This window comes from Sander lucioperca, chromosome 23 (genome assembly GCF_008315115.2).
Source record: "Sander lucioperca isolate FBNREF2018 chromosome 23, SLUC_FBN_1.2, whole genome shotgun sequence".
Classification (NCBI taxonomy): Eukaryota; Metazoa; Chordata; class Actinopteri; order Perciformes; family Percidae; genus Sander; species Sander lucioperca.
The window spans coordinates 19803197-19828424 of record NC_050195.1 but is presented as its reverse complement, the minus strand read 5'-3'; the positions used below and the strand labels follow the sequence as shown (position 1 = coordinate 19828424).

General features: G+C 40.7%; 1 protein-coding gene across 2 annotated transcripts in view; it reads right to left on the bottom strand.

Annotated features, from left to right (window-relative positions):
- Nucleotides 1-25228, bottom strand: part of pou6f2 (POU class 6 homeobox 2) — a 76572-nt gene that overhangs the window by 17427 nt on the left and 33917 nt on the right. For both annotated transcript variants that reach the window (XM_031292926.2, XM_035998215.1), the window contains 2 exons: nt 14214-14515; nt 1461-1598 (listed from right to left, as the gene is read on the bottom strand). In XM_031292926.2, the coding sequence (XP_031148786.1) occupies nt 1461-1598; nt 14214-14515 (440 nt within the window). The remainder of the gene's footprint in view (nt 1-1460; nt 1599-14213; nt 14516-25228) is intronic.

The following is a 25228-nucleotide window of genomic DNA, read 5'->3' as shown; positions in this document are numbered from 1 at the left end:
CTAGCTTTTATCCACAGCCTTAATCACTGTTGTAGAGGCGGTGAGGATAAAAGAGCCTCATTGATTCTCCTTGGAGAATAAAGAGGCTGGGGCCAATATAATTAAGGTTTAAAAACATATTGAACTCCAAACGTCCATCAAACCCGGCACTTTTCAAGGTCCTCAGAGAGCTTGCTTATGAAAAGGTCTTTTGACAGAGTTGTAGAGATAATTAAGAGTTCAAAGACAGTATACCATGTGTTAAATTCAAGGAAAGGTGACTTTTTACTCATCAAGTACAGTGATGATACTTTCCAATTATATCACCCTGAATGGTTAAAAGCAGTTATCTGGTAAATACAAACCAAAATTAGATAAAAAAGTGGCTCCACTGTTCAGCTCATCCTGTTCTGTAGCTTTTCCATGCTGACATAAGTTCCCAGAGTGTGTTTGGTGGACCTTCAGCCTTGTTTGAGGTATGCATTAGCCTGTATAATCTCCTCAGTGTTGGGGGGACCTTCTGATATGGTAGTGCATGTTTCAGAGCCCTCCGTCTGAATAATGCTGTGGAATAATGAGGTGGGGAGCAAAGGCTGTAGCCCACGGCTTTGACCGTCTCAGTGACCTGATTATGTCAGGGACTGTCAGCTGCCAAGACACTACAAAAGCACAGAGCATCCCATCAAGTCCATATCCACAGTGATCTGTTCCTAGTGCTTCAGGCACCTTGTGAGCCAGGGAAGTCCATACTGTCTCATTAGCAACGTTTAGCATCAAGCGCTCACACACAGACAACACTTTACTATAAACAATGAGGCATGGTCACACTGGTGGTACTGAATTAAAATACACTTGTTTTGGCTTGTTTTTTAGTGCAAATAAATGTCAGCTACTGTTTCGGATTCACCATGTTTGTGTTAAGTTTACACTAAGTACAGTGCAAGTGTTAAAAAATGAAACAGGGGTTAAGGTAAATAACACAGAGTGGCATGAAAGGGCACATTGTCTATACAATTTTCCTTTAATATGTGCTGTGTGCACCTGCGATAAGATGATTCATTAGATAGGGTCCCACAATGACAAGCATCATCGTTCAAGCCTCTGGCTACTGATGGAACAATTCTGCAGCCACCCTGTAAATATGACAAGGTCAGCGTTTTACTGCGACAGGCACATGCGGATAAGAAAAAAGAAGGGCTTTGTTTATTCCCAAAAAGCTTAATATATGGTTGGGTGGCTACTAGAGTGTAGACAAACAGCTTCAAGACAACACACATACCCACCACTAGAAATCTATGAGGAAAGATCTAATATACTATACAAATGTTTAATTTGAAGCTGCACATTAGTACATGATCGATGGTCCAGTAACATCTCTTACAGATCTGTTACCAAGGAAATAGTTGTATTTCATAAGCTGTATGTATGTATAATTATGTTGTTGTCTTTTAGCATGTTAGCGTCCACTACACAGCACTCACCTGTCCTTGTGCGTTGGTGACCAGCTGTCCAGACGCTCCTTGCAGGTTTGACAGGGTGTTGCCGAACACCTGAGAACCGGCGATGGATCCCATGGCTGCTGCCGCTGCTACCGCTGCCTGGCTTGCCAATGGATTCAGCTGGTGAGGGCAAAGGAATCATTCGTTAAAACTGCATCTGTTCACCCGTGCAGATGTTTACAAGTATGCCTAAAAAAGCAGGTTCAGGAGGGCTCGGTGTGGGGGGCGTCGTTGCCAAGGCCAGAGTAGGCTAACTGCAGTGAGGCCTGTATATTCCAGGAGAGAGGGCTATGCAGTCCATCATACAGTTCCCAGAGGTCTGTGCTCCTGAACCCAGTGGGAGGCTCAAGGGTGGGGAGGAGCAGTGAGAACGGAAGGGTGATTGTGAATAAGTGGCCATTTTACCACTGTAAGTGCTTCTTCTGGCCCCCGGGGCTCCCCACGGGCCAAGCCAAGCCTCTCCACCCGCAGCAACGGCCCAACAGCATCCCGCTTTCGCATTAGAGCCACGCAGTGTGGCCATGTATCACTGTATAGCCAACCCCTTCAATACACTTCGACTAAGAATTTATCCTGCTTCATAATGCACAAGCACACGGTTACTTTTGAAGGAGAGGAGGGTTAAAATGACCATCTTTAGCCCCGCTATAATGGACTCATATGGTCTGGCCTGTGGTTGTGAAAAGAGGCTGCTTGCATCAGGGACAAGTTGTAGAGCCCCGCCACATCGCCGAGATTACCCATATAAATCAAGCTAACCACTTATTAGGGGGCTGAAAATGCACTGCTGATTTGGTTGTAGTGCAGCAGAGCAAATTCTTATTAGGTTGAGTAAGTAGATCAAAGACCAAGAAGAGATAGGAGACCTCCCAATTACTCAACAGAATAGAGAAATAATAGAAACACTGCTTAGAAGCAGGCTGCTTGCTCCCTGCTGCTAATACTGGTTGGAAACATATCCAAACAAAACTGCTGATATTAAAAGCAGAGTTTATATAAAAAAGTATTGCCTGTGTTTTATGACGTTTATGTAAAATACAATGTGCTGTAAAATAAATTATTTTCCTGAAAGCATCAATTTTTCCACACTCTGTGCTCTGCAGGGAATTCAGCTTTGTTCATCTGAAATCATTCAGTTGCCATTCATCTTTTATCTTAGCCCACCACCATATATTATTACACTTTCTGAAATCAAATGATGAAAAAATGCCACAGAGCGATCAATACTTTTTCATTGACAGTAAAGGTTAAGCACATTAAGAATGACACTGCATTTGTCTTATGAAATCATATTTCATGTAGGTGGCCTTAAATTGGCTGTGATTGATATTGCCTCCCCTCGTCTGAAAGTCATCCAGTTTTTCCTCGATAATCGCAAGATTGTCTTTTATGTGTTCAGCACAGTCGTCCTTCGGATATCATGACGTCTCTAATGTTAGAAAAGCACAAAGCTGATTCTGACATTACATGCAAAAGGAACAAGAGAACCTCAGGCTGGAACATTTGATAGTAAGTTCCCCAACTTATATGCACTATGGGATAATATGTAAGCTAATTTGGAGGCTTTAACACTTAAGGAAAATTACTATATATGTTCATTAAATCATTTCTGATGTTGGATCTTATAAAAACTGTAGTTTGCATTACACTGAAGTTGATGCTAACTCAGATTTAAGAGTTTACTCTGGCATCTTGTAAAATAATCTGCTGCAGATTAGTCTTAATAATCTCCTAATGATGCATCCTTTACCCAGAGTATGCTTTGCTAAATAGTGAAATGTTAATTCATGTAGAGACCTGACTCATTTCACTACAATATACAGTGCAATATGGGATGAAACAATAACCGTTATTAAGCCTGAGAGATAGATGTTGGTCATTTTGCAAACATTTGCCATATCATGATATTTATCCATTTTGAATAATATCCTTAATATTAATATTGTGAGAATTATGTCACCCAGCCATAACTGATATAACTCAAATATACTGATAAATGTACAAATGGCTATATTATAGCTTTGGTTTTTATTACCACAATAACCAATGAGACTGTACAGACTGTGGTGATAAACACATATTTATTAATAGTGAAAGATGGCAGTAGGTAACATTTAGTTTGAAGAGACAGAAAAAGAAACAATCCTCTTTGACTTTTTTTCCACTTAAAGAAAAATGTGAACTTGCTGCTTGTTTTGAAAAGCTTTTAGAATTAGTTGAAAATGTTTTAAAAAGAGCAGCAGCTTAAGGCAGCAACACAAGACTGAAACATCTCGCAGTGCACAATGTCATTTTCTTAGTTGTTAAAACATGTTTTGAATAGGAAGAGTTTTGTGTTATTTAAATAGTAATCAAAATGATATACCAAAATGGATTTGGCCAACACATGTCTAAGCAAGTAGAATGCACATTAACACCACAATCTTCAAAATTCTAAAATAAGATTTGACCAATTTGTAGTGAGTTTTCTTGAGGCAGTGCTGAACTGATACTCACAGATAATTTCCTCTTCATTTATGATGGTAAAAGTAGTAGTTGAGAGGAAGAAATTAAACCTGGACTATCTACTGGTTGTGGTAGTTTATGTTTTCAGAATATAAAATGCCTTCTTAAGTGTTGATAAAGGGGGTCTTTAACCCATGTTGGTGAAAATCCAGTATTATGGGTGTTGTAATAGTGAATGGAGACACTGAGAAACTCCAACATGGCCAGTTAAACTGAGCTAAAAAGAGGTTACAGATCAACACACAGATAATGTGATCTGCCCGGGCGAGCACACCCCAGGTCTCCCTGAAAATCTGCTGTGCTTGGTGTCATTGCGTGAGTGATTGGTTGTTGGGAGAAGCTTTCAGATTGATTTGAAATATTATCATTGTGTTTCATTCGATAATAGCCCTTTCAGGTGCTACGTTATTCTGGTAAATCTAGGTGAAAAGAGAGCAGGCTTTATTGCTGCATCTTCCTGGCACTGGGTAATATGGATAGCAGTTGGAAGGGGAGCCAGAAATAAGGAGAGGCGAGGCTGTGTTCAACACCTAAACAGGTGATTTTCCGCCACGGTGACTCCTCTCAACACCTCGGCGGGAGGCACAAAATGACAGACCTAGCCTAGCATTTGTACTGATTGCATGTGTAGGAGGAGATAAACAGTGATCTTCCAGTTTGCAGAACCTGCATGTTAACCATTGTGTTTCGATCTTTTCATTTCATGAAAAGGGGCGTCAAGAGGATTTTCAGCAGCATAGACCAGTGTGGTCAGTGTTGGAATAACAAATATAAACTGAAGCCAGTGTTTGTTGAAGAAATGTTTGAAATGTTATAGTTAAATTTAAGTAAAACATGTAGAAATATTAGAACATTGCAGTTTTATTTTGTCAAGACACTCAATCCTCCATTATATTATGTGACATCATCTTGTCACCTTTAAGTCACCACAACTGCCATCTCCCTCGGCACTATCACAGTTTAATATAGCCAAATATAAAGGGCTAGATAGAGATCAGCAAACACAAAACAAGTGTCTCTGAAAGAACAAAAAAAGCCTGCAAATTGTTAAAAATGCATCTTTTCTCTGGACGGTATGAAGGCAGAGCGAATCTAAACTCCGCCAGGCTCTCTGTTGCCTGTTTGACCATGAGGGTCACCTGGTGCAGCAACCCGTGTAATCTCAGGAATAGAGGGAAAAATAGCGTCCCCGCAACTAAAATGGTCTGACACAAACTAACTGGAGTTTATTCTTGGTTTTGCTCTTTTCATGTGGCCGTTTTAAACTTAATTGCTTTTTTTTCGGGGCCTGCACAAGACAAAAAAGAGCAAAGATAAATGGACAACGTAGTGCAGACACCAGCAGGCGGGCAGATTTGTCTACGCTCAGGCTTCAGCGGTGTGTAACACTTAGTTTCTGCTCATCTATGATTCAACAACAGAATCAAACATTTGTCTAATATATCAGAGAAAACTTGACAAGCGAATATAAGACCACAGAGAATGATTCAGCAAATTAGTGGTCAGTAAGTTTTTAATTGACAAAGAAAACAGCTATATGTAAACTTTTGTCAAGAAATAGAAATTCATATTTTCCTTTTCAAAAAGTCTTTCAGATTGATTACAGGTGGAAATGTGAGACGGCCAATGCTTTACACTACCACTCAGTCAAAAGTGCTTCAAAGTAGGCAAAACCAGTCAATAGCACTATTGTTTCAGAGAAGAATGTCTTCTGGAACAACATGGAAGTTTCCCTAGTTGATCATGGCCCCACATCTCTGTCTGCTCCCTGCTCTTTTCCTACTTCGGAGTGAATGTAATCAGCTGTGACATGAGAAAACACGTTCTCTGTCTGTCAGGACTCTGCTAGTCTTCCGCTGACAGTCCTCTGCTGACTCTCCCCCTCCTCCCCCAAAATGGCCTCTCCCCTACCTCCCTGTCTCCCCTCCCTCACATCCGCTGTGCTTATGAACATCAAAATGCCATTAGGCCCTCCAAAACACCTTTGGTCCCTTGGTTAGCGGGGCCTCGCACTGTGGCTGTGCACTCTGAGTCCTCCGAGCCCTGGCTATTGCTCACCACTGGGCCTCTGCTCCAGCTGTTGTGAAAAATAAACCCCAAAAAGAGCCATTCTTGAGAAAAAATATTGGGAAGTGAAAGACGGATAGAACAACTGGGGCAGATAACACCCGGCAGAATACAATAACGCTGCATCCGGAGACGGTTGGACATTGTAATTGCTTAAGGCAGTGGAGGGATGGTGGTGGCAGCGGGCTGAATGTAGAGGTGGCATGGTGGGTGCTAATGGAGTGATGTCATATGAAACAGCAGAATGACAGCTAGTTAACTGAGGAGGTTTGGCTGATCAAATAAAATGTATTAACTCCAGGAAATGGATATCGCAGGCTGCCTCAGAAATGGCCATATCTAATGAGGCAAAATGCAAATGAAGGAGGAAAAGAGTCGTGAAAACGTTTAAACTAACTATAAAGGGATGATGGAGTGTCGGACAGTGGCCGTCAATCTCCCCTCTCATTACCCTCATGTGAAATTAACAGCAGCTTTAATCATTACATAAAATCTGCTCCAGCCCATTTGTTGATAATTGTGAGGCACAGAGGTTCAGAGTGGGTTCTTTGTCATCAATCACAGCAGCAATGTATTTCCTCTGGTTAGGGGACACTCCATGGTACAAATATAAGTTATACTACATTCTTCTTACACTATTTCTCTTCCTGAAGAATGATCTATAATATTTAGCTGTTTCCAGATGTATTAAATTTGAAACTACTTGGTGATTAAATATCTACAGAAAAGTGCTGACCATTTCAGCTCATGATGTGACATATTTGGTGCAGTTATTTCTGTACCATACCTGTGTTGGGTTGGAAATCATAGCAGCGTTAAACCTGTGTTGTAGTAAATCTACTGCTGCTCTGGCTATTACTTTGAAGTGGATACATGGCTATGTTTTTTGGTTGCTGTGAGAAAATGAAAAATAAAAATCATTAAAGTCATGCGATTGGACTATAAAGACATTATGAACACTATTATTTTGGTGTATTATTGAAAACTCTCTTTGGATGACAATTACCTCAATTATTCAATACGTAATAAAACATATTGTATGATTTTAAGAGTTTTGTTTCCATTGCAGCGACTACATCCCATTCATTTTCATTTAGTTGGAAATGGCTTCTCTTTTCACTCTGCTGTTGTGTGACATATAAATATAGCATTTGAATGACTTTAATATCCTTCTAATCAATGTCCGGTGATCTTTTGATGTCCTCAATTCAATATAGGAAGGGTCATCCATGCCGCAGCTTTATAAACACAATAAAGGTAAATGATTACTCTCCACTGTGGTGTCCAAAAATACGGCCAGTAATGAAGAGAAATGGAGGAGTTTGAGGGGGAGGCCTGTCATGTGTCATTGGCCAACTCTAAGCCCTAAGATTAATCACGAGAGAGGGGCTCTGTGGCTAAGATGTGGTCACCCTTGATCAATAAATCCACCTCCCTCCCCTCCCTCTATGTCTCTCTGCTTCATGGTCTCTCTCTCTCTTTTTCTCCAAAATATACACACATTCGTTGGCACAAGCTAAATCAGTACAAGTGGAGAGATGAATTGACGACATTTACCAGCCGTATTTGTATTGATTCCTTGAGTTTTGACTTCTGAGCTTCTCCTGCTTAAGGAGTTGACTTAAGAAAATGCATTGTTCTTGCATTCTAGTTGAGTCCATTTACAAAACTGCATCAATTGCACATTCCCATAATGAAAAACGGCATAAAATCACCCACCAGGAAAATAATAAAAACGCAAAATGCTCCTCATAGAGTTCAGGGTAGCAGAGTTTAGAGGAATTTCTATTTACGCAGCCAACTATACATGGAAAATATATACCAAATCTAGTCTCCGCTAACCATGACTGAAAACTCTTTGGAGAAGAATTTCTGATAATATTCTGCAGGGACCACAAATGGGCCTTTTGACTTGGTCTATGAGGAGGGCATAATGCAATAACATTGCATTAGAAGGGTCTTTTTACAGCGTGGCAGCGCTGCTCGGCTGTATTCCTTGTGTGAACCGGTGCTCTGTTTGCGGTCACTAATGGGCATCAGAAATTACAGGCAGTGGAATCGCGCCCCGCGGGGGGACTGGCCTCCTCAGCGGAGCGGAGCACTTAGACAGTGTCTGGGAGCCTGGTGGAGGAGGAAGGGGGGAACTCAATGTCACAGCCCTGCCTCATAATTAAAGAAACCCTATTCCTTATCCACTGTTAGGTGGCCCTGGCTTGGTGCTCCATCTCAGGGCTCCCCTGTGGGCGTCTAATGCGTGTTACCCCCAATGTGCATGTGGGCTGATCAGGGAGCTGTGCCTTTCTGCTGGGTGTTCTGCGGGGTGGTGGAGCTGGAAGCCCTTTGCCCACCATGAGAGTAGCGGGCCATGTTTAGAAGAATCGCAGACCTCAAAAAGCGAAGAAAATATCAACTGAGGTGAGGTCTGAAAACACAACAAAACCAGAAAAGCCAAAAAGTAAGTGCAAGTGCCGTCTGTAGGTGTAATTTTAGAATTGAGAGAGCCTCCACAGTTTTCCAAATGATCCTTCTGAATGATGATATGATACATTTAAGTTTCTTCCTATTTATAAATTCAGGGCTCATCGTTGGTCCTTAAGTCTGTAGATTTCCTTCCTGCCTAATCCCTCATTTATAGTAAATAAAAGTAGTAGAGCTGTCATGGTCAGGTTGTTTTCCTCATCTAGCTCCCATGCTTTATAATTATTCATATGAAATGTGGTTCTGTTGATGGGCAACAGTCTTATTTTCTGCTTCAGTCAACAGTGCACATTTGTATTTCTAAATTGTGGAGCGCTTGTTATGTAAGGCAATTTTCTGCCTTCTTAAGAGCCGGCTCTCCTGTGCATTAATAAGAGGCTAGGCTGAGCTGCTGGAGAGCTGAGGGCCTGTTCATGCTCTAAACCACACAACCAAAACTAGCAGCACACAGCCTGGCACCACATACAATTTATACATATTTAAAAGTTTTATTAGAAACACTTAAAACAGGTGTTATTGTGGATAATGGACTCAGATTTTTCCCTTCACTTAAAGATTAATGTTAAATGTAAGAATACGCCTGGATTTTAGAAAGTAATGAGACCGTGAATCCATATTCCCCCCTAAGCCATTTTCCACTTTTAAGTTAATTTTTTTTTTTTACATTTACATGATTAATTATGTTTTCTGAAAATGTATCTCCCAACATGGCAGTCTGAATGTTTTTTTTTTGAGAAAAACTAAATATTTTTTTAATGTAGGGCTGAGCAATATATTGACAATATATCACTATCAGGATATGAGACTAGATATCGTCTTCTCCTGGTTTTGAAAGCTGCATTACAGTAAAGTGATGTCATTTTCTGAACTTACCAGATTGTTCTTTCTAGCTGTTTCTTGATTCGAGCTGTTCTTATTATTTGCCTTTAACCACTTAGTCATTATATCCACATTTTTAATGATTATTTATCTAAAATCAAATTGTCTAAACAATATCAGAATAAGCCCTCATGCCCTTATTAATAGGCATGGCCCAGCACTTTACTACTACCTCAGTTCTCTAACTGAACAACCTTGAATAAGCAAACAAAATTATGTTTGTGACTTTGACCAACAGGAATTTGTTTGGCTTTCACAAGCAATCAAAATGTGTTTTGGAGTTGCACAAAGTAGTTTATTGCAAGAAGTCAGTTAAAAAACATCTGTAACATTTCTATTAATGAACTCTAAAATCTTTTTTCAAACCAGACACACAGGTGAGTTATGAGACATTCAATAGATAATGGACTCTTTCCTCAACTTAAGCGTTGCCAGTTTCATCGACAAGCCACAGTATGAGCCATTTGGTCTACATTTGAGCTTGTCATTTCAATTTTGATTTAATACCCCATGGAATGATGGCGGCAGGTTTCGCTAAATTGAATAGACGTGGAGCTGATCTGGAAAATCAATTAATCAATGTGCAAGGGTCATTTAATACACATGTTAATATAATGGGAAAAACCGCCCATAAAAAAAGACACATTTGGAGCAAATTGGACGGTGGTGATTTTAACAGCGGTTGACCTAAGTAAAAGTGCACTGCAGCGTAAAACAGTGACATGAGTGTCTGAAGGGGCCTCAGCTGGAGACAAAAGCAGCAGAGATGGGCCAGAGACTTGAGGAGGATGGTGGAGTGAATGGGAGGAGGAGGGGAGAATGGCAAGGACAGATGGAGAGTGCAGACAGCTAGGCCTCTGAAAGGCCGCTGTGGTTGGCAGCCGCTGACCTTGGTGACGATGGGTTTTCACCAGAGGCTTCTAATGAAGGCTGATTGCCAGGGAATAGTGAGGGGTGGAGAGGGGAGCGGGGGGGAGCAGGGGGGGAGGAGAGAGAGCAACAGAGAGTGAGGAGAGAGAGAGAGAGAGAAAGACAGAGAGAAAAGGATAGTGGAGAGTCTCAGGTAATTGCAGCACTTGTGGGTCTGAGGCCCTGCGGTCCTGTGATGTCGGGGTGCAGTGGGGAAGAAGAGAGATGTCTGTGGATGCTTTGGTGGTAAATTGTGGAGCACAGGGATGGGAGGCAGGCCTCTAGGCTGTAATTACCCCTATGAGTGTGCGGCTGGAGAGTGGACAGGCCCAGTGTGGGGCTCTGACAGCGATCAAGGAGACGACTGCGAAGGGGAGTAGAGACAGACACACAGACAGACGGCAGGAGTCTGACTGAGGAGGAAGACAGGACACTTCCTTCTCCGTCAGGCCCCCCAAAAACCAGGCAGTCAGACACTGGACCAAGGTCAGAGGCTATTAGCTAACACACAACATGCCGGTGACAAGACAGCCATGACAAGAGCAATGTAGAGACTGCTCAGTGTTGAAGATGCTGCTCCCGTAGGGAGAAAGACATAATGTAGAAGGATTTGGCTAAAAACAACAACAATAAAAAGTGACTAATTAGATCAGAGCCACAGAGAGAGAGAGAGAGAGAGAGAGAGAGAGAGAGAGAGAGAGAGAGAGAGAGAGAGAGAGATGTTGGGGCTCCACTGGATGGCGCAGCAGGGTCAGGAGGGTCTGGTGTGTACAAACTGGAATAAGAGAGTTGACAGGCTGGCCTAAGCTTCCTGCTGCCACGGATCAGTATGTACTACCTCTCCTCTCCCTGCCTGGGCTGATGTAACTCACTGGAGTGGCAAATTACACCAAACCTACAGCTGTAGCCCGACATTATGATTAATTTGATCAGTAATTTCTCCTGTTTTTCATTTTAATCGCCGCGACCATTCTGCTGTGGCAGGTCTTTCAGATCTAATTAAGATCAATTCCGGTGTAACAGACTTGGCGAGCGCCTTTACCCCGTCAAATCCCTGAGCTCTCCGGGCGTGGAAAAAACCTGCAGCTCTAATCAATCAACTTCCAGCAAAATCCAGCGGGCTCCCGCAATCAGCCTATTAACACACTTAAGCAAATTTCATAATCTCCCCTCGTCTATTTGTCATCCCTGTGGTGGCTATTTCAGGCAGCCACAGGCAACATCTCACTGTACTCTGCATGTTGGGGAGCAGAGAGGCTGTGGGCGGGGTAGAAAGGTAAATTCTTACTCTGTTTAACCAAATTAGCTGCAGTAATCTGAGAGACCATTGACTCAAGGGGACACAGTCTGTTGTGGTGTGATTCTTATTCTAATCGGGATATTAATGAGCCAATAATGAATTCTGTTTTTCACAAATTAGAAACACCAAACACTAAAAACACTAGGGATGTAATGAATGCTCAGGATTTCCTCAGTAAGGGTTTATGAAGCAGATCACACACCTCCCATGAGAAGAGAATTACAATGGGACATTAATTGGAACATAATGAGTGTTTGTCTCTCTGCAGCTCTGTGCTGTATTTTCAGCAAATAGTTGAACGGCTGGGTGATTCTGCACGTCTGAATAATGACAGTAGGAAATAGGGGTGTTATCTGTGTAATGTTGATTGTATTATGGTAATTATGACTCGACTTTACTGCACAGACCAGTTCCTCTGGGTGAAGCGTGGAAACACCAGAAATGCCCTTCTGTGTTTTCAATTAAAACAAACAAAAGAAAGATCACGGTGACAATTCACGTGTGTTTGTGAGAAAGTCTCTGCTCAGGGAGTCTCCCCGAATTAAAAACTTTAGGCGGTGGAGAGAGGCGGAGCTACATTTTAAATCCTATTGCAGCCTTGAGTGGGTGCTGAGGCTGCGACCTGTCCTTGGGCGAGCCCCTTGCTGGGTGACACACTCTTTGACAACACCAGCACTGACCCAGAGAAACTAAACCTTTTATGGCCATTCTGCTTCGCCCACACACACACAAACACACATTCCATAATCCTATTTGATGAGGCAATATCTTAATGATACTTGATGTGGCCTCTTTGGCCCCCCTCAAGGGAGGTCTGTCCTCAGCCATCATAATCAGCCTCACTGCTTCTTTTAGAAGAAGACAATCTGTATAAAGCGAAGTGTCTCAGTCTTATCAATGCAGTGCTGCTTGTTCTAAGTCTGCTTACTTTGTGAGTCAGAGAAAAAAAGATTCTAGGATAGTCAACAAAGCAGTGGTTTCCTATTAAATCAGAGACTTATGAGTTGGATAGTCTGATTGTAGTGTATCTGTTATCCAAGGTATTTGTACGTTGATGCAAGCTTAATGTGTGAATCTGTATGTTGGTCAGTAGCCCTTGTATCCATAGTCAGACTGGACAATGTGTTTGGTGCGATGTAGCGACTAGCCTTTGGAGCCCATTAAATCCAGAGGCTGTTTTTCCTGCTGAGTCTCACTAGGCCATGACAGGGCCGGAGAGGGCTGCAAGGGGAGAAACAAATAGCCCAACTCATCCTGGCCATAAAGAAGGTTGCACCACAACCCAATAAGGGTCTGACGCTGATGAATGTGACCAGGGACAGAAAGGCGACCCTGGCCAGTCTCCACCAGAAATGAAACCACAGGGATATAAAATAGGTTATTATCGTCACACAGTGACAGCCAGACAGACAGAAGGGCTGAGATGGATGGACGGACAAAGTGACTAAAAAGGAGGTTGAGTAGGAAGAGCAGCAAAGATTAAGGGGCTGATTACAGCCAGAAAGTCCAAGGTTAGATAACCTCAGAATCCCTCCTGAATCTGCCGAAAGAGGATGCGAGTCGTGCTTCTTGTCTAGTTGTGAGGTTTGATGTGCTCAAGTACGTCAAGGCTTCAGCAACAAGATGCATATTCTAATAGCTCCACATAAACAGAAGAGCTGCCAGCCTCCATTCAAATGCTGCCACTTGATAAAGATCAAGTGCTGACAGAGAATCAAGCATTGTGTTGACTGCTTAAGCACTTTGGTTCTTTTAGTGGAGAATTACAGGAATTACAAATCTAATTTGTAGTAAGTAACTAGATAGGTATTTTTATGGTTCTCGTGATGAACTTAATTTATTGTGTCCATGAAAAATGATATGAATAGGCAAAAGGAAGTTAATCATTTCTGAGAGCCTATCTGTGTACAATAGTGAGCGTAAATATGCAAAAAGCAAAGCACCAATCTTGCATACTGGATCTGTATTGCTGTTGATACAGGTGGACATATTGGATTAATGAAATCAGTTATTAGTCAGAAGTAACCAATCCAAATTAAATACTGTTTCTTGGTAATTTCACGCAAAAAATAAATAAATAATATATATTTAAAATTTGTACAAGCCTAAAAAGAAAGTTGGAGTAAGATCATCTCAAATTACAGCCAAGAGGTGACTCATGTTACTGATTCCAATCAGTTGCATACATAGACTGTATAAAAGAAGTGGAGATAGCCACCGTGACGTCACCCATTAGTTTGTGAACTACCATTTTGAAGCCTCGAGTTTGGCATTTTGGCCATCGCCATCTTGGTTTTTAGAGCCAGAAGTGACCATATTTGGATGAGAGGGTGGAGTGCTAAACTAAAGTAACCAGCTAACGCTAGGGCTAGCTATCGAGCTTGGTTAGCAAGGTGCATGCACCAAATGCTGAACAAGACATTTTAAGCAACCACAATTTTACAATTAACTTTCATGAACTGAAAATACACTGAAAGGGTCAAAGCTCTAAGATGAAAACACGAACAACACACAAAAAAGTTCATGGCTATTTAAATGTAAATTGTCTAATGAATCTGAATCCCAAAGAGTTGGATTGGTGCAGTTGATGGACTCACCGGTAAAGACATGGGTGGGGTGACTGGCGAAGGAAGGCTGCGGGCCGGTGACTGGCTGGGCCGGTGCGGCGGGGAGTGCTGCGGTTGTCCAGAGGTGGAGGAGCAGGTAGAGCCTGGAGAGGGGACAGAGGTCAGCTGCTGGCTGGGCGGGGTTATGTGATGCTGGGATGGCAGCTGGTTCTGGGCGTGGGAGAGGGTCTGTTGGTGATGGTGTTGCTGCTGCTGTTGCTGCTGGTGGTGGTGCTGCTGCATCTGTTGGAGTTGCTGCAGGTGTTGGAGCTGGGAGCTCAGTGATGAGGTAGCTGTTGATGAAAGAACAGCGAGTTGTTTGATTCTTCTTTGTGCTGGAGACCTGAACTCTCCAAATAGAGTGCAACATACACAAATGAGTTTGGACTGACAGCCTGTGTTTTAGCACTTAAACATGAAGCCCTCATTATTTGAAGAATATGCTCACACCTCAGATAGATATACACATGGAGGTGTGGGATGCATAGGGTGAATAGTGAGAGACAGATGTAAATTGCATGGAGCCACAACAAGGTCCTCCAGGGTTTTTAGCCTGCATGATAGAGTCAGTGAATTTAATTTAGCTAGTTGGAGGACAAAGCTATCATGCCTGGCTGATATAATTGCTCTCTCTGGAGCCAAAAGTCTTCATTGTCACTTGGAGAATGTCAGAATCTTTGGTTTAATGGCTTAAAATCTCATAGGAAAGAGACATCCATCTTCACTGGAAGACTTCAGAAATAAACCCATTAACTAATTGGATCCAATAATGGCACGTCATTGCAACCTAATTTCTACATTTAAATGCTTATACATTTTTAATGTGTTTAAAAAAACCCAGTTAACACTCAAGCTGAGCCAGACTGCAGACAGACCAACATGCAAATACTCCCATGGACCCAGAATGTCCACCTCAAATATAATACAAAATAAATACAAAAATATCTTGGTGAACACTGTGCAGGTGCACCTCAACTTCATGGTAATTTGCTATGGCAGTTTACTCATAAACATCTGAATGCAGAATGTGGTGGATCTTCTATCAGTTCACACATAAATCCATACCACAACACAGACAACAAATAATGTCAGTATCAACCGTAATACTATTGGGCTAAAAAACAACATCTAAGCTGACCTTCACAGCTCCTTAAATAGAAAAAAAGGACAAACTGAGTTTCCACACAGAAAAGTGTTTTTTATATCTGCGCTCATATTCAGAAAGCTCTTTTTTCAGTCAAACACAGCAGACAAATCCTTAAAAGAAACTATATTCTAGAAAAAACAGTATGTATAAAGTGACAACAATTTTATTTACAGGTCATTCTAAATGCAAAGGGCAATATATATATACAGTAATTTGTGTGTGTGTGTGTATATATATATATATATATATATATATATATATATATATATACACACACACAAATTACTTTAAATTTTGGAATATATTGTTTCTAAAATGACCTACAGACAATTCATCTCTTGCCTTTGACTCTGTGATGTTACAGCTTTGTATAGAAAACAAAATGATAAATACAACAGATTACCATGACAGGATCCAACATAATTTTCTGTGGATTAAAAGAATAATACAAGCTGAGAGGTTTTACTAGACTTCACACACTGGACTGCACTAAAGAAAGAAAGTGTTATGGAGTGTAACAGATTTAACTTAAACTGGGGCCCATAATAAATGATGAGAACATTTTGAAAGTATTATGTCTATGATTAAAAAGCAAGATAGACGGGGCGGCCTCTAGCTCACCCAGAGAGAGAGCGTTCGCCCCATGTTGGCTGAGTCCTGCAGCGGCGCGGGTTCAAATGCGACCTGCTGCCCTTTGCTGCGTGTCATCCCCCATCTCTCTCCTTTTCATGTCTATCCACTGTCACTATCTAATAAAGGGAAAAGCCCCAAAAAATTATCTAAAAAAAAAAAAAGAAGCAAGATAGACACAGAGTAAAGCATACTATAAATACTGTCTAGAAGTTCTAAATTAATCAATCTTGCTCACTGAAAAATAAGTTTATTGTGCATTATCTTACGGCCCATTAGATTAGAATCGTGTAAAGCAATCCAACTGGACAATTAAAAGATTAAAAAGTAAAACATTATAACTGACTGCATACATTTTCTCAAAAGATTTAAAGAAGACTTATTTAAATATGTATATATATATATATATATATATATATATATATATATATATATATATATATATATATATATATATATATATATATATATATATCTTGAAAGACTATTCACTACAACCTAAAATCTACAGCATTATGAGAAAGCACATAGACAATGTACTATTAAAATGACTTGAAACACAAAGGACTGAATAACAAAAGAGTGTTTGTGAACATATATTGATAATGCAGCCAAGCAATTGTGAACACAGGCGTAGACAAGCTTGTATACATACAGAATCAATGCACTTAAATAATTTAAGTATGGTTGCCTCATAAAAGATGAATAAAACATCAGGGCAGACAAGTCTTTGATTAGTGTGGTCACTACGACTCCAGGACAGGCACATATGAACATTTGATGAAGATCAGATCATCCTCCTCTTTCCTCACTGTGCAGAAGCGCAGCAAAAGAAAGCCAGCGTCTCTTGGCCAGTAAACAGTACACTTTTACATTTCTTCTACCTCCTGACACATTGACACCTCTCTCGCAACCCCATCATGAATTATATATCACCTGTGCAAACGGCAAGAGTCCAATTCTCACTTGAAATGTTTGGGCAAGTTGTCTAGCAAGCGCCAAGCCCCTGACAGGACCGGCTCTTTTCCCCTTTGCAACTTCGCAACGACAAAATGTTGAGCCCTATTTAAAGATGGAATAAAAGGGAACAAAGACTGAGAAAACAAAAGGGGGGTAAAATGAGATTTCTGTCAAAAAATTATCGAAACCAGGCGAAGATCAAAGACAACTGGAGAATTTCCTGCAGCGCCAACCATTACGCCGAGGAACAAGAGGTACAACAAAAAATAAGAGGCAAAAGAAAACAAATACAGAGGGAATATGAAAGAAGCCCCATGTGGCCTTATTATAAGGGCTACACCGCAGGTACTATATTCTTTAACAGCAGTGCTTTATAAATTCTGTCATCTTGTTAAGACTGTCAGGACCACTGACCCTCCCTTCCTCTCTTACGGGGCAACTGGCATTTTGAAGCTCATTCTTTTAACCACAGCTGTCTGATTGCTTTGGTTGAGCACATAATCCAAACAGCTTGTCTCAGCTAATTGTTTGTCCTCCTTACTCCAGCAGACACAGTGCCGAGGATGAGAGTGGTAGCTTCACTTATGATGGAGAGAGGGCAAAAGAGTGCCGGGATCCTATAGTGCTCATTATATCTCCCACTGTCTCTTTGTTGTGTTTCATATTCACGAAGCGATGCAAGCAGCGCTCCCACTTGATCATCACGCCTGAGGGTGTAAGAGCAAGGGTCCCACTTTCACTGTTGTCATAACTCGCCTATGTTAATGTTTATAATGAGGAATGGGCCAGATCATATAAGAGAGTCATGCAGCTAAATGATCAGATACAAGCTGTACTGTGGCATTTTGTGCTCCATTTAACCATTTAACAACAATCACTTGGGACTATTGTACACCATGCACTGAGAAGTCTACGGCCTCCAACCTCAGTGCTTTGAGAAACTGTCTGCCATCTCTCTTTCTTTTTTGCTTTAGTGCCACAGTAGAAATCAACTGTTATCTTTGACTGTCCCGGCCCCGGCTTCTGAAGTAGTGGAGGACGAAGCAAGACTGATTGTCAGAGGTCGAAAGGCTAGGTCAAAGCTGGCTCATTCGTCAGACAAAATGCTATTTTTGTTTCCTGTGCAGTTGAGGAGTGAAGGTGGAGGAAAGCAGCCTGCTCTCTCATTACCAGCGCTATCTCAGTAGTCCCTGCCAACCCCCCATTTACAGCACTTTCCTCTCTAGGGTTGATTCGACTCCTTGTTTTCCTCTCAATGCACAACGCCTACTTTAACAACTATTCCCTAAGAGTTATCTTATATATCATTTGTGTGTGTACATGTTTGTGTACAGGTGGAGTCAGGACAGAAGCCAACATTTTTACACACCTACAGTACATACCATATCTGCCACATTGATACTCAACCTAAACTTTGAGGTACGTGCAGGACATTAATGATGAAAACCTGCCACAAATGCACAGTGTGTGTGATGTGCATGTATGTAAATGATGTGAGATGCAGTTGTACCAAAGATACAGACTACATAAAGTACATGTTGTCACCTCAAACCAACTGCAGCTGTAAATGCATAGCATTAAAAGCATTAAATATCTATTGATGCATTTAGCCTTGAAGGCCTATACGGAGAGGTGCCCATCATAATATAGCCTTAAGAAAAGGCCCAGCCAAGGCCAACATGAAGAGTAAATGCAGTGTACCAATAATCACATCTACACAAAAGGACTTTGACTATCTTTCACGGCATTAAACTGTGTGTGCTCCACACAGCATCAAGTACGGTCAGAAGAAGGCAGATATCGAAGGAATTCAAGTTTTCTGGGACTCAAAAAGGAAATTATGTAAAAACCTTGAAGAAAATGTATTGAGTTAACAAGGATGAATAAAATCTATATAAGATAAGTATGTGTACACTGAGTACTTTTCCTAATAAAGAAATAGTTGGTGTTGGAATATGCGCATCACCTCTTCTATTAAGCACAGATACATAATTATACGGAGAACAGAAAATCAGCCCTAACTGCTACACCGTCTGAATGTCTTTGGCATCATTTAGGCGTGCTGTAAATTAAGAGCTAATCAGAAGCTGCGGATGAGCCTGGCAGAAGTTAATAAAAATTGTCCAATGTGATTCACCCTGTGTTTTTTAGAACTGCTCTAGTCCAAACACAGCTGTCATTCTCTAACAAGAGAGGTGAGAGGGGACAAACAAGCTCCCCATTACTGCTCTGCCACACGTTCCACTATGGGAGTCCATAAACCACTGTCTCAATTGGCTTTTCAAAGAGTCACACTGATAATTACTCCACTGGAGGTAAGGAGATTTAGCCTCTATGAGATCTGGTAATTACAAAGGTGGTCAATGGAAGGTCATTTTTACTCTGTGGATTAGATCGGAGCACTCGCACACTGATGAAGTGGATAACATCACCGTTTCTGCACTCATTTCCCTAGTTCACTGTTAACTTTTATCTCCGTTTGTCACTTTGATAACACTCGTCCTTGTAACAAAACATGAATTATTTTCATTAATGCTCAATCTGTCAATTTTTGAATTCCTAAATTAATTGTTTAACCTATAAACTGTAAACCTTTACAAGTAAACAGACTCAAAAGTGATTTTTGCATATTCTTGAACAGACATGAAAAAAAAAGAAAACCAAGAAATGTGGCAGGATTCTTCACTCATGTAAAAATAGCAATCCTGCGATATAAATACTCCAAGTCCTGCATTGAAAATTTTATATTATTAGCAAAATGCGCTTAAAATATTAAAAATAAAAGTACTCATAATGAAAAAAATGGCAGATGTGAGTGCTATATTATTACTGTATGTATTGCAGTATCTTATAGGATTAGTATTACTGATGCATTAATATAGCATTTTACTGTTGTCGTTGGTGGAGCTAAGTCGAATATGTTGCTTAATTTATAACATATTCATAACATTTATATCATATTTTGTAAGACTGTTATATGTTTTGTATTTACAAGCTTAATCTTTAACTGTAGCTGTCAAATAAATGTAGTGGAGGAAAAAAGTACAATATTTCGAAGTATTAACTGGCATAAAATGCAAATACTCAAGTAAAGTACAAGTACCTAACCCTGGAACACAAATGTGTGTTTCATTCCCTTTACCAGTGCGTATATACAATTGGTAATCATGTTAAAGGAATGGAAAATAGATTCCTGCCTTGGCGATGGCTGGAATAAACATGGAGAAAATAAAACGTTAAAGGAACTACTGAACAACTGAATAAAAACATTACTCAGAGCCACAGCAGGCAATATCACTGTTTCAGTCCTGCTGCAGGGGGAACTCAGTGACTACAAAAAAAAAAGTAGGCATTTAAGATTTGAGTGGAGTCACGGAGCCACAGGATTTTAGAGAGTAAACCACATCGCTTGTAGGGATCCAGAGATAATGCTTTCACTTTGTGATGCAAGGCAATATCAAGCTGTGTTGTTGAATTCTCACTCTGGGGGAAGCATTTCAAAGAATCAAATTGTCTCCATGGAGATATTACACATACAAGAAAATCCCTGTGTGCTCGATAATGTTGCCCTTTTGTGTGTTGCTTACGCGAGGTTATTGATTTCCAAATTGTGGTCCAGGGACCTCTAGGGGCCCTTGAGAGAGTTCCAGGGGGTCCCAGGCAAAGTAAGGTCTAGTTTAATTTCATGATTTATAGATATTATTGCAGCGTTTTAATACTGACCTGCGCTATCAAACTATGTGCTAATGAGGCTGAGAGTGTGCATGTTTTCTTTTAAACTAAAGACTACATAAATCAAAGTGACTATATGTAACTTTTAAACTTTTTAATGTGTAATTTTTCATCTATGATCATAAATGACCTGTAACAGCAAACGAGACTAAGAGAGAAAAGAACGCTATTTTTATATAGTTTGTATTAATGCCATTGCCTGGTCAGATTTTCCCCGCAAAGTCACAAAATGATTTACGGAAGGTAGACGGCGCTACAGAGCACACAAATCTGACGGGTCACAGATTTCGGCGTAACACCGCAAAAGCCTCTGTTATTGTATCCAGCCAGGTAAAGGGTAGCAGGAGATTTCTTTATATAGGCCATATTGTATTTTAATTTTATTTTAGAAAGTATCTGCTGTAGTAATGGCTGATACTGGGGCAGGGCCATCAGAGAAAAAAAGGAAATAAACAAAGAACTAAAAGCTAAACGGGAAAGACATGATGGGCGAAAATGTGAGTCACACTCGGTCGGGCTTTCAACAGATGGAGACAATTACGGGATTGTTAATGATTCAAAACCCACCCCGAATTGGCCCTCAGGTATGCAATATGTCTATTTCAAACATAAAATAACTTTAGATTGCACAATGTGGTTAATTCAATTACGTCCTCCTTCCATTTAGCATGGACGTTTTATTCCTTTCAGTCTGTGTTTGTGTTGGCCTACTGTTTTCTTTTCCTTTGTCCCCCTGTACCTGTGTAAAGCGTCCTTGGGTTTCATGAAATGCGCTATATAAATCTAAGTTATTATTAAGTTGGTTGCTACAACAAACTCTTATTGCTTTGGCTCCTAATACAGTGACAGTGATACCCGGTTTAGCTCACGAGGCATCCAAAGTTACCGTATGCAACACTTGAAATGCAACGAGGCATCTGTAACGTATTCTCTTATTGTAAATGAATGATTTTCTGTCTGAGCAAAACTATACTACTTCATTGCAACTATACAACATCCCAGTAACGCTAACACAGTAATCTGCAGTGGGTAATACAGCACCGTAAAGAAAAGTCCTTTACGATGTGCGGTAAAAACACTATCGCTTTTGTCCAAAGGGGCCGCTGGCATCAACACAAACTGAAAGTTACATATAGCCACTTTAATTTAAGTTTATTGAACTCTCTGTGCTTTAAAGGAGAATTCCGGTCGATTCGAACACGTAGCTCTGTTGTTTTTAAATTTGGAGTGCTGGCAGTAGTGAGAAAAATGAAACCAATCGGTGCTGCCTACACCGTGTTATCCTCCTGCTAGCATTAGCAGCCAACAGGCTTAAACAGGGCAAGTTTTAAACTTGTTTTAAGCCTCTTAACATGTTCAAAATGTCATTAAAAGTGCCTACCCATATGAAGTGATTCCTTCCGAGTGAACACAGTGAATCGGACTGCAGTAGATGTGAAAGAAATGCATAAAAGTTCTGCCAATTCAGCTCTGTTTAGTTCCAGTGTTGATACTGCAAGGATTGCTTCGGGACCGTCTACAAACTACAACACTGAAAAGAGATGCAAACATATTTTCAAAAATAGGCATATGCTTATTTTTTTTAAAGTAAATGCTGTATTACAACTAGCAGGAGACAAGTTATAATTGAGGTAAGTTTGGAGACACTACCTTATTGAATCATTAAATTAATAACCTACATATTTTTGTTGTATCTCTTTTCTGTGTTGTAGTTTGTAGACGGTCCCTAAGCACTCTTAACTGCCGTCTCAACACTGGAACTAAACAGAGCTGAATTAGCAGCACTTTCATGCATTTCTTTCACATCTACTGCAGTCAGATTCACTGTGTTCACTCGGAAGGAATCACTTCACATGGGTAGGCACTTTTAATGACATTTTGAACATGTTAAGAGGCTAAAAACAAGTTTAAAACTTGCCCTGTTTAAGCCTGTTGGGTGCTAAAGCTAGCAGGGGATAACACGGTGTAGGCAGCACCGATTGTTTTCGTTTTTCTTGCTACTGACAGCACTCCAAATTTACAAACAACAGAGCTACGTGTTGAAATCGACTGGAATTCTCCTTTAAAGTTTGTAAATCAGTGAAATTAGTTGGTTCACTGTCTGATTTTAAGAAAAACCTGTAGACTCTTGGCCCTCCATGGCTCTTAATCTAAAGCTAAAAATTTGGTTCTTTAGGACAAAACCTTATTCAACAACACAATGAAGCATTTGATTAACGTTTAAGATTTATGATTAGAAACATCAAGATGTAGGTAATTCTTGTTTTTATGCATTTCCTGGAAGTTTCAATGGTTTAAATGTTCAGTATTCCTCTAAAGGGAAAGCATTTAACTATATTCAACTATACTACGCCTCAAACACTTTCTTAAATCAAATTAATGACACAACAAAATAGATTTCTTGTATACATTGAGAGATTCCCCCCTGACTTCAAACACTATGTGGGCAGTATGTAATACTGTGATGCCCAGTAAGGGCACCCTCACTTTTGTCCTTCAGAGTCCAGAAGGTGCCAAACCCCCACCCTCTTAAAAAAAGAGCCTGTCTGCCTGGCAGGAGAGACTGGGTTATTACAGCGTGTTCATGGTCCCATCATGTGTCGTCAGACCAAAGTGGAGGCCGCGAGTAAAAGCCTCATGCAAAATTTATGTTCATGCGGCTGTTTCAGTGGGTGGAAAAATCAATATTGTGGGCCTGATGCACGGAGATGACTGAGTGCTCTCTGACTGACAGTAAAAGCTGAGAGAGATTGAGGGGCTACATTTACTGCTTCAGAAATGGAGTGGAGTAGAGTTGCTCTAATAGTCTAGTTCACCTTAAATTTGAATTTCATTGTTAATTATTTTTGGTAAAAACTGGGATATTGGGGGCCATTAGAGCACAAGAGAACAAATGAAGAATGAGCAAGCTTGTTTTCAAATCGCCTAAAACACATTTTGCCTTGTGGTTTCTGAGCAGCTATAGTATTGTATATTATGGGGTTATTAAGCCTTCCCTTCCTTTTCAACTTAGATACAGATACTACAGATATAAAATGATTGTAGAATAATCAAAAGACAATGTGGGTATGAGGAGGACATCATAGGGATTTTGTTCTGCGCTGCTTCACTTACATATGCTTTTGATAGCGTGCCACATACCCACAGTGCATTTGGGGAGGAATGTGAGAAGAGAGCGAAACAAAGTGAGAAAAAGAAATTCAGTGGGATGAAATAACCCCAAACAATGGGATTTGCTTTCCATTCTTCTGCCTCCATCTTCTGTCTTTAATTATTCCCTTTGGTTGTCTGAGGGAGCGTGTAAGCACTTTCACACAGCACAACATGCCCAGCAGCACAACACTGTCTGCCTTAGTGATGTGGAGACTTCTGAGTGACACTGAGCCTCTTGTGATTATTAATGCTGTTTAATACAATACAGGGCAGCCACTATGATTGAGGGAAAAAACATATTTCAAAATGCGGCATTGGAAATGCATTGTGAATGGAATTATGTACAACATGAGCACTGCACTTGAGATACATTTTCCCCCTGCTACAAAACAATATGTACACCATAAAATGAAGACTAATGTTTTGTAGATGCAACACTGAAAATGTATGTTTGATAACAAGGGCCAAGTGTGCTCTATTTTGTACACAGGGTTTAATGGAACCTCAGCTGATCCTGGTGGGATCCTTTGTGCCGGTTTAGTAGTTTTTTCCTGAATCGCATATGAGATATTTGAGAGCCCAGAACGATGTATGATGAATGAAGTAGCATGCTACTTATACGCTTATCGTGCTCACTGACTAGCAACAGGTTCAGCAAAGGGCAGTGGCAGTAAATGAAATTCTGCACCGGGACAATATATCATCAAAAGAAATGTATGCACCCGAAACTTACAAGCCTTCTTCAGATGCGGACAAGGTGCCTGACGGGGTTGGGGGAGGGGGTGAGGATGGGATAGTAGGAAGAAAAAAAGGGGGGAAATGGGAGAATAGGGGGGGAGGGTATTTTTTTCTGGATGGGTGAGGAGCAAGCAAGGGGAAGCAGCAGATTTTGTTGAATCAGTTCTATTTTCATACTGGCTGATCTGTGTGTTTTAACCATTTCACTGCAGCTGGAAAATGAAAGTACCAGGGCTAATTTCACAGTGAGAGCTCACTGAACAAAACCCCCCATGGTCTGAAAAAGGTGCTAAGTCTACTTTGTCATTGTGATTACGGCACTGTAATTCAGAAAAGGGGCTCGTGTGTATGAGAGAAAAGTAGAAAATATGTTCAGAAAGAAAGGCAAGAAACACCTTTTTCCTCTCTAGCCTGAGATGTACTTATTGAGGTTTATGATTTGTAAGTAACAAATATCTCTCTCCCCAAACTGTACTGTACTGATGCCACAGGATCCATCTGTGATGTGTCTGCAGTTAGTCCAGAAATAGCACCCACGGGACTTAACACACTCCCTAGGCCTCCTACGGGACCTTTTAAGCTGCACTGATACTGATAAAAGCTCCCACAAATCTGGCCCCCAGATACCTCAGCCATTAATTAAGGT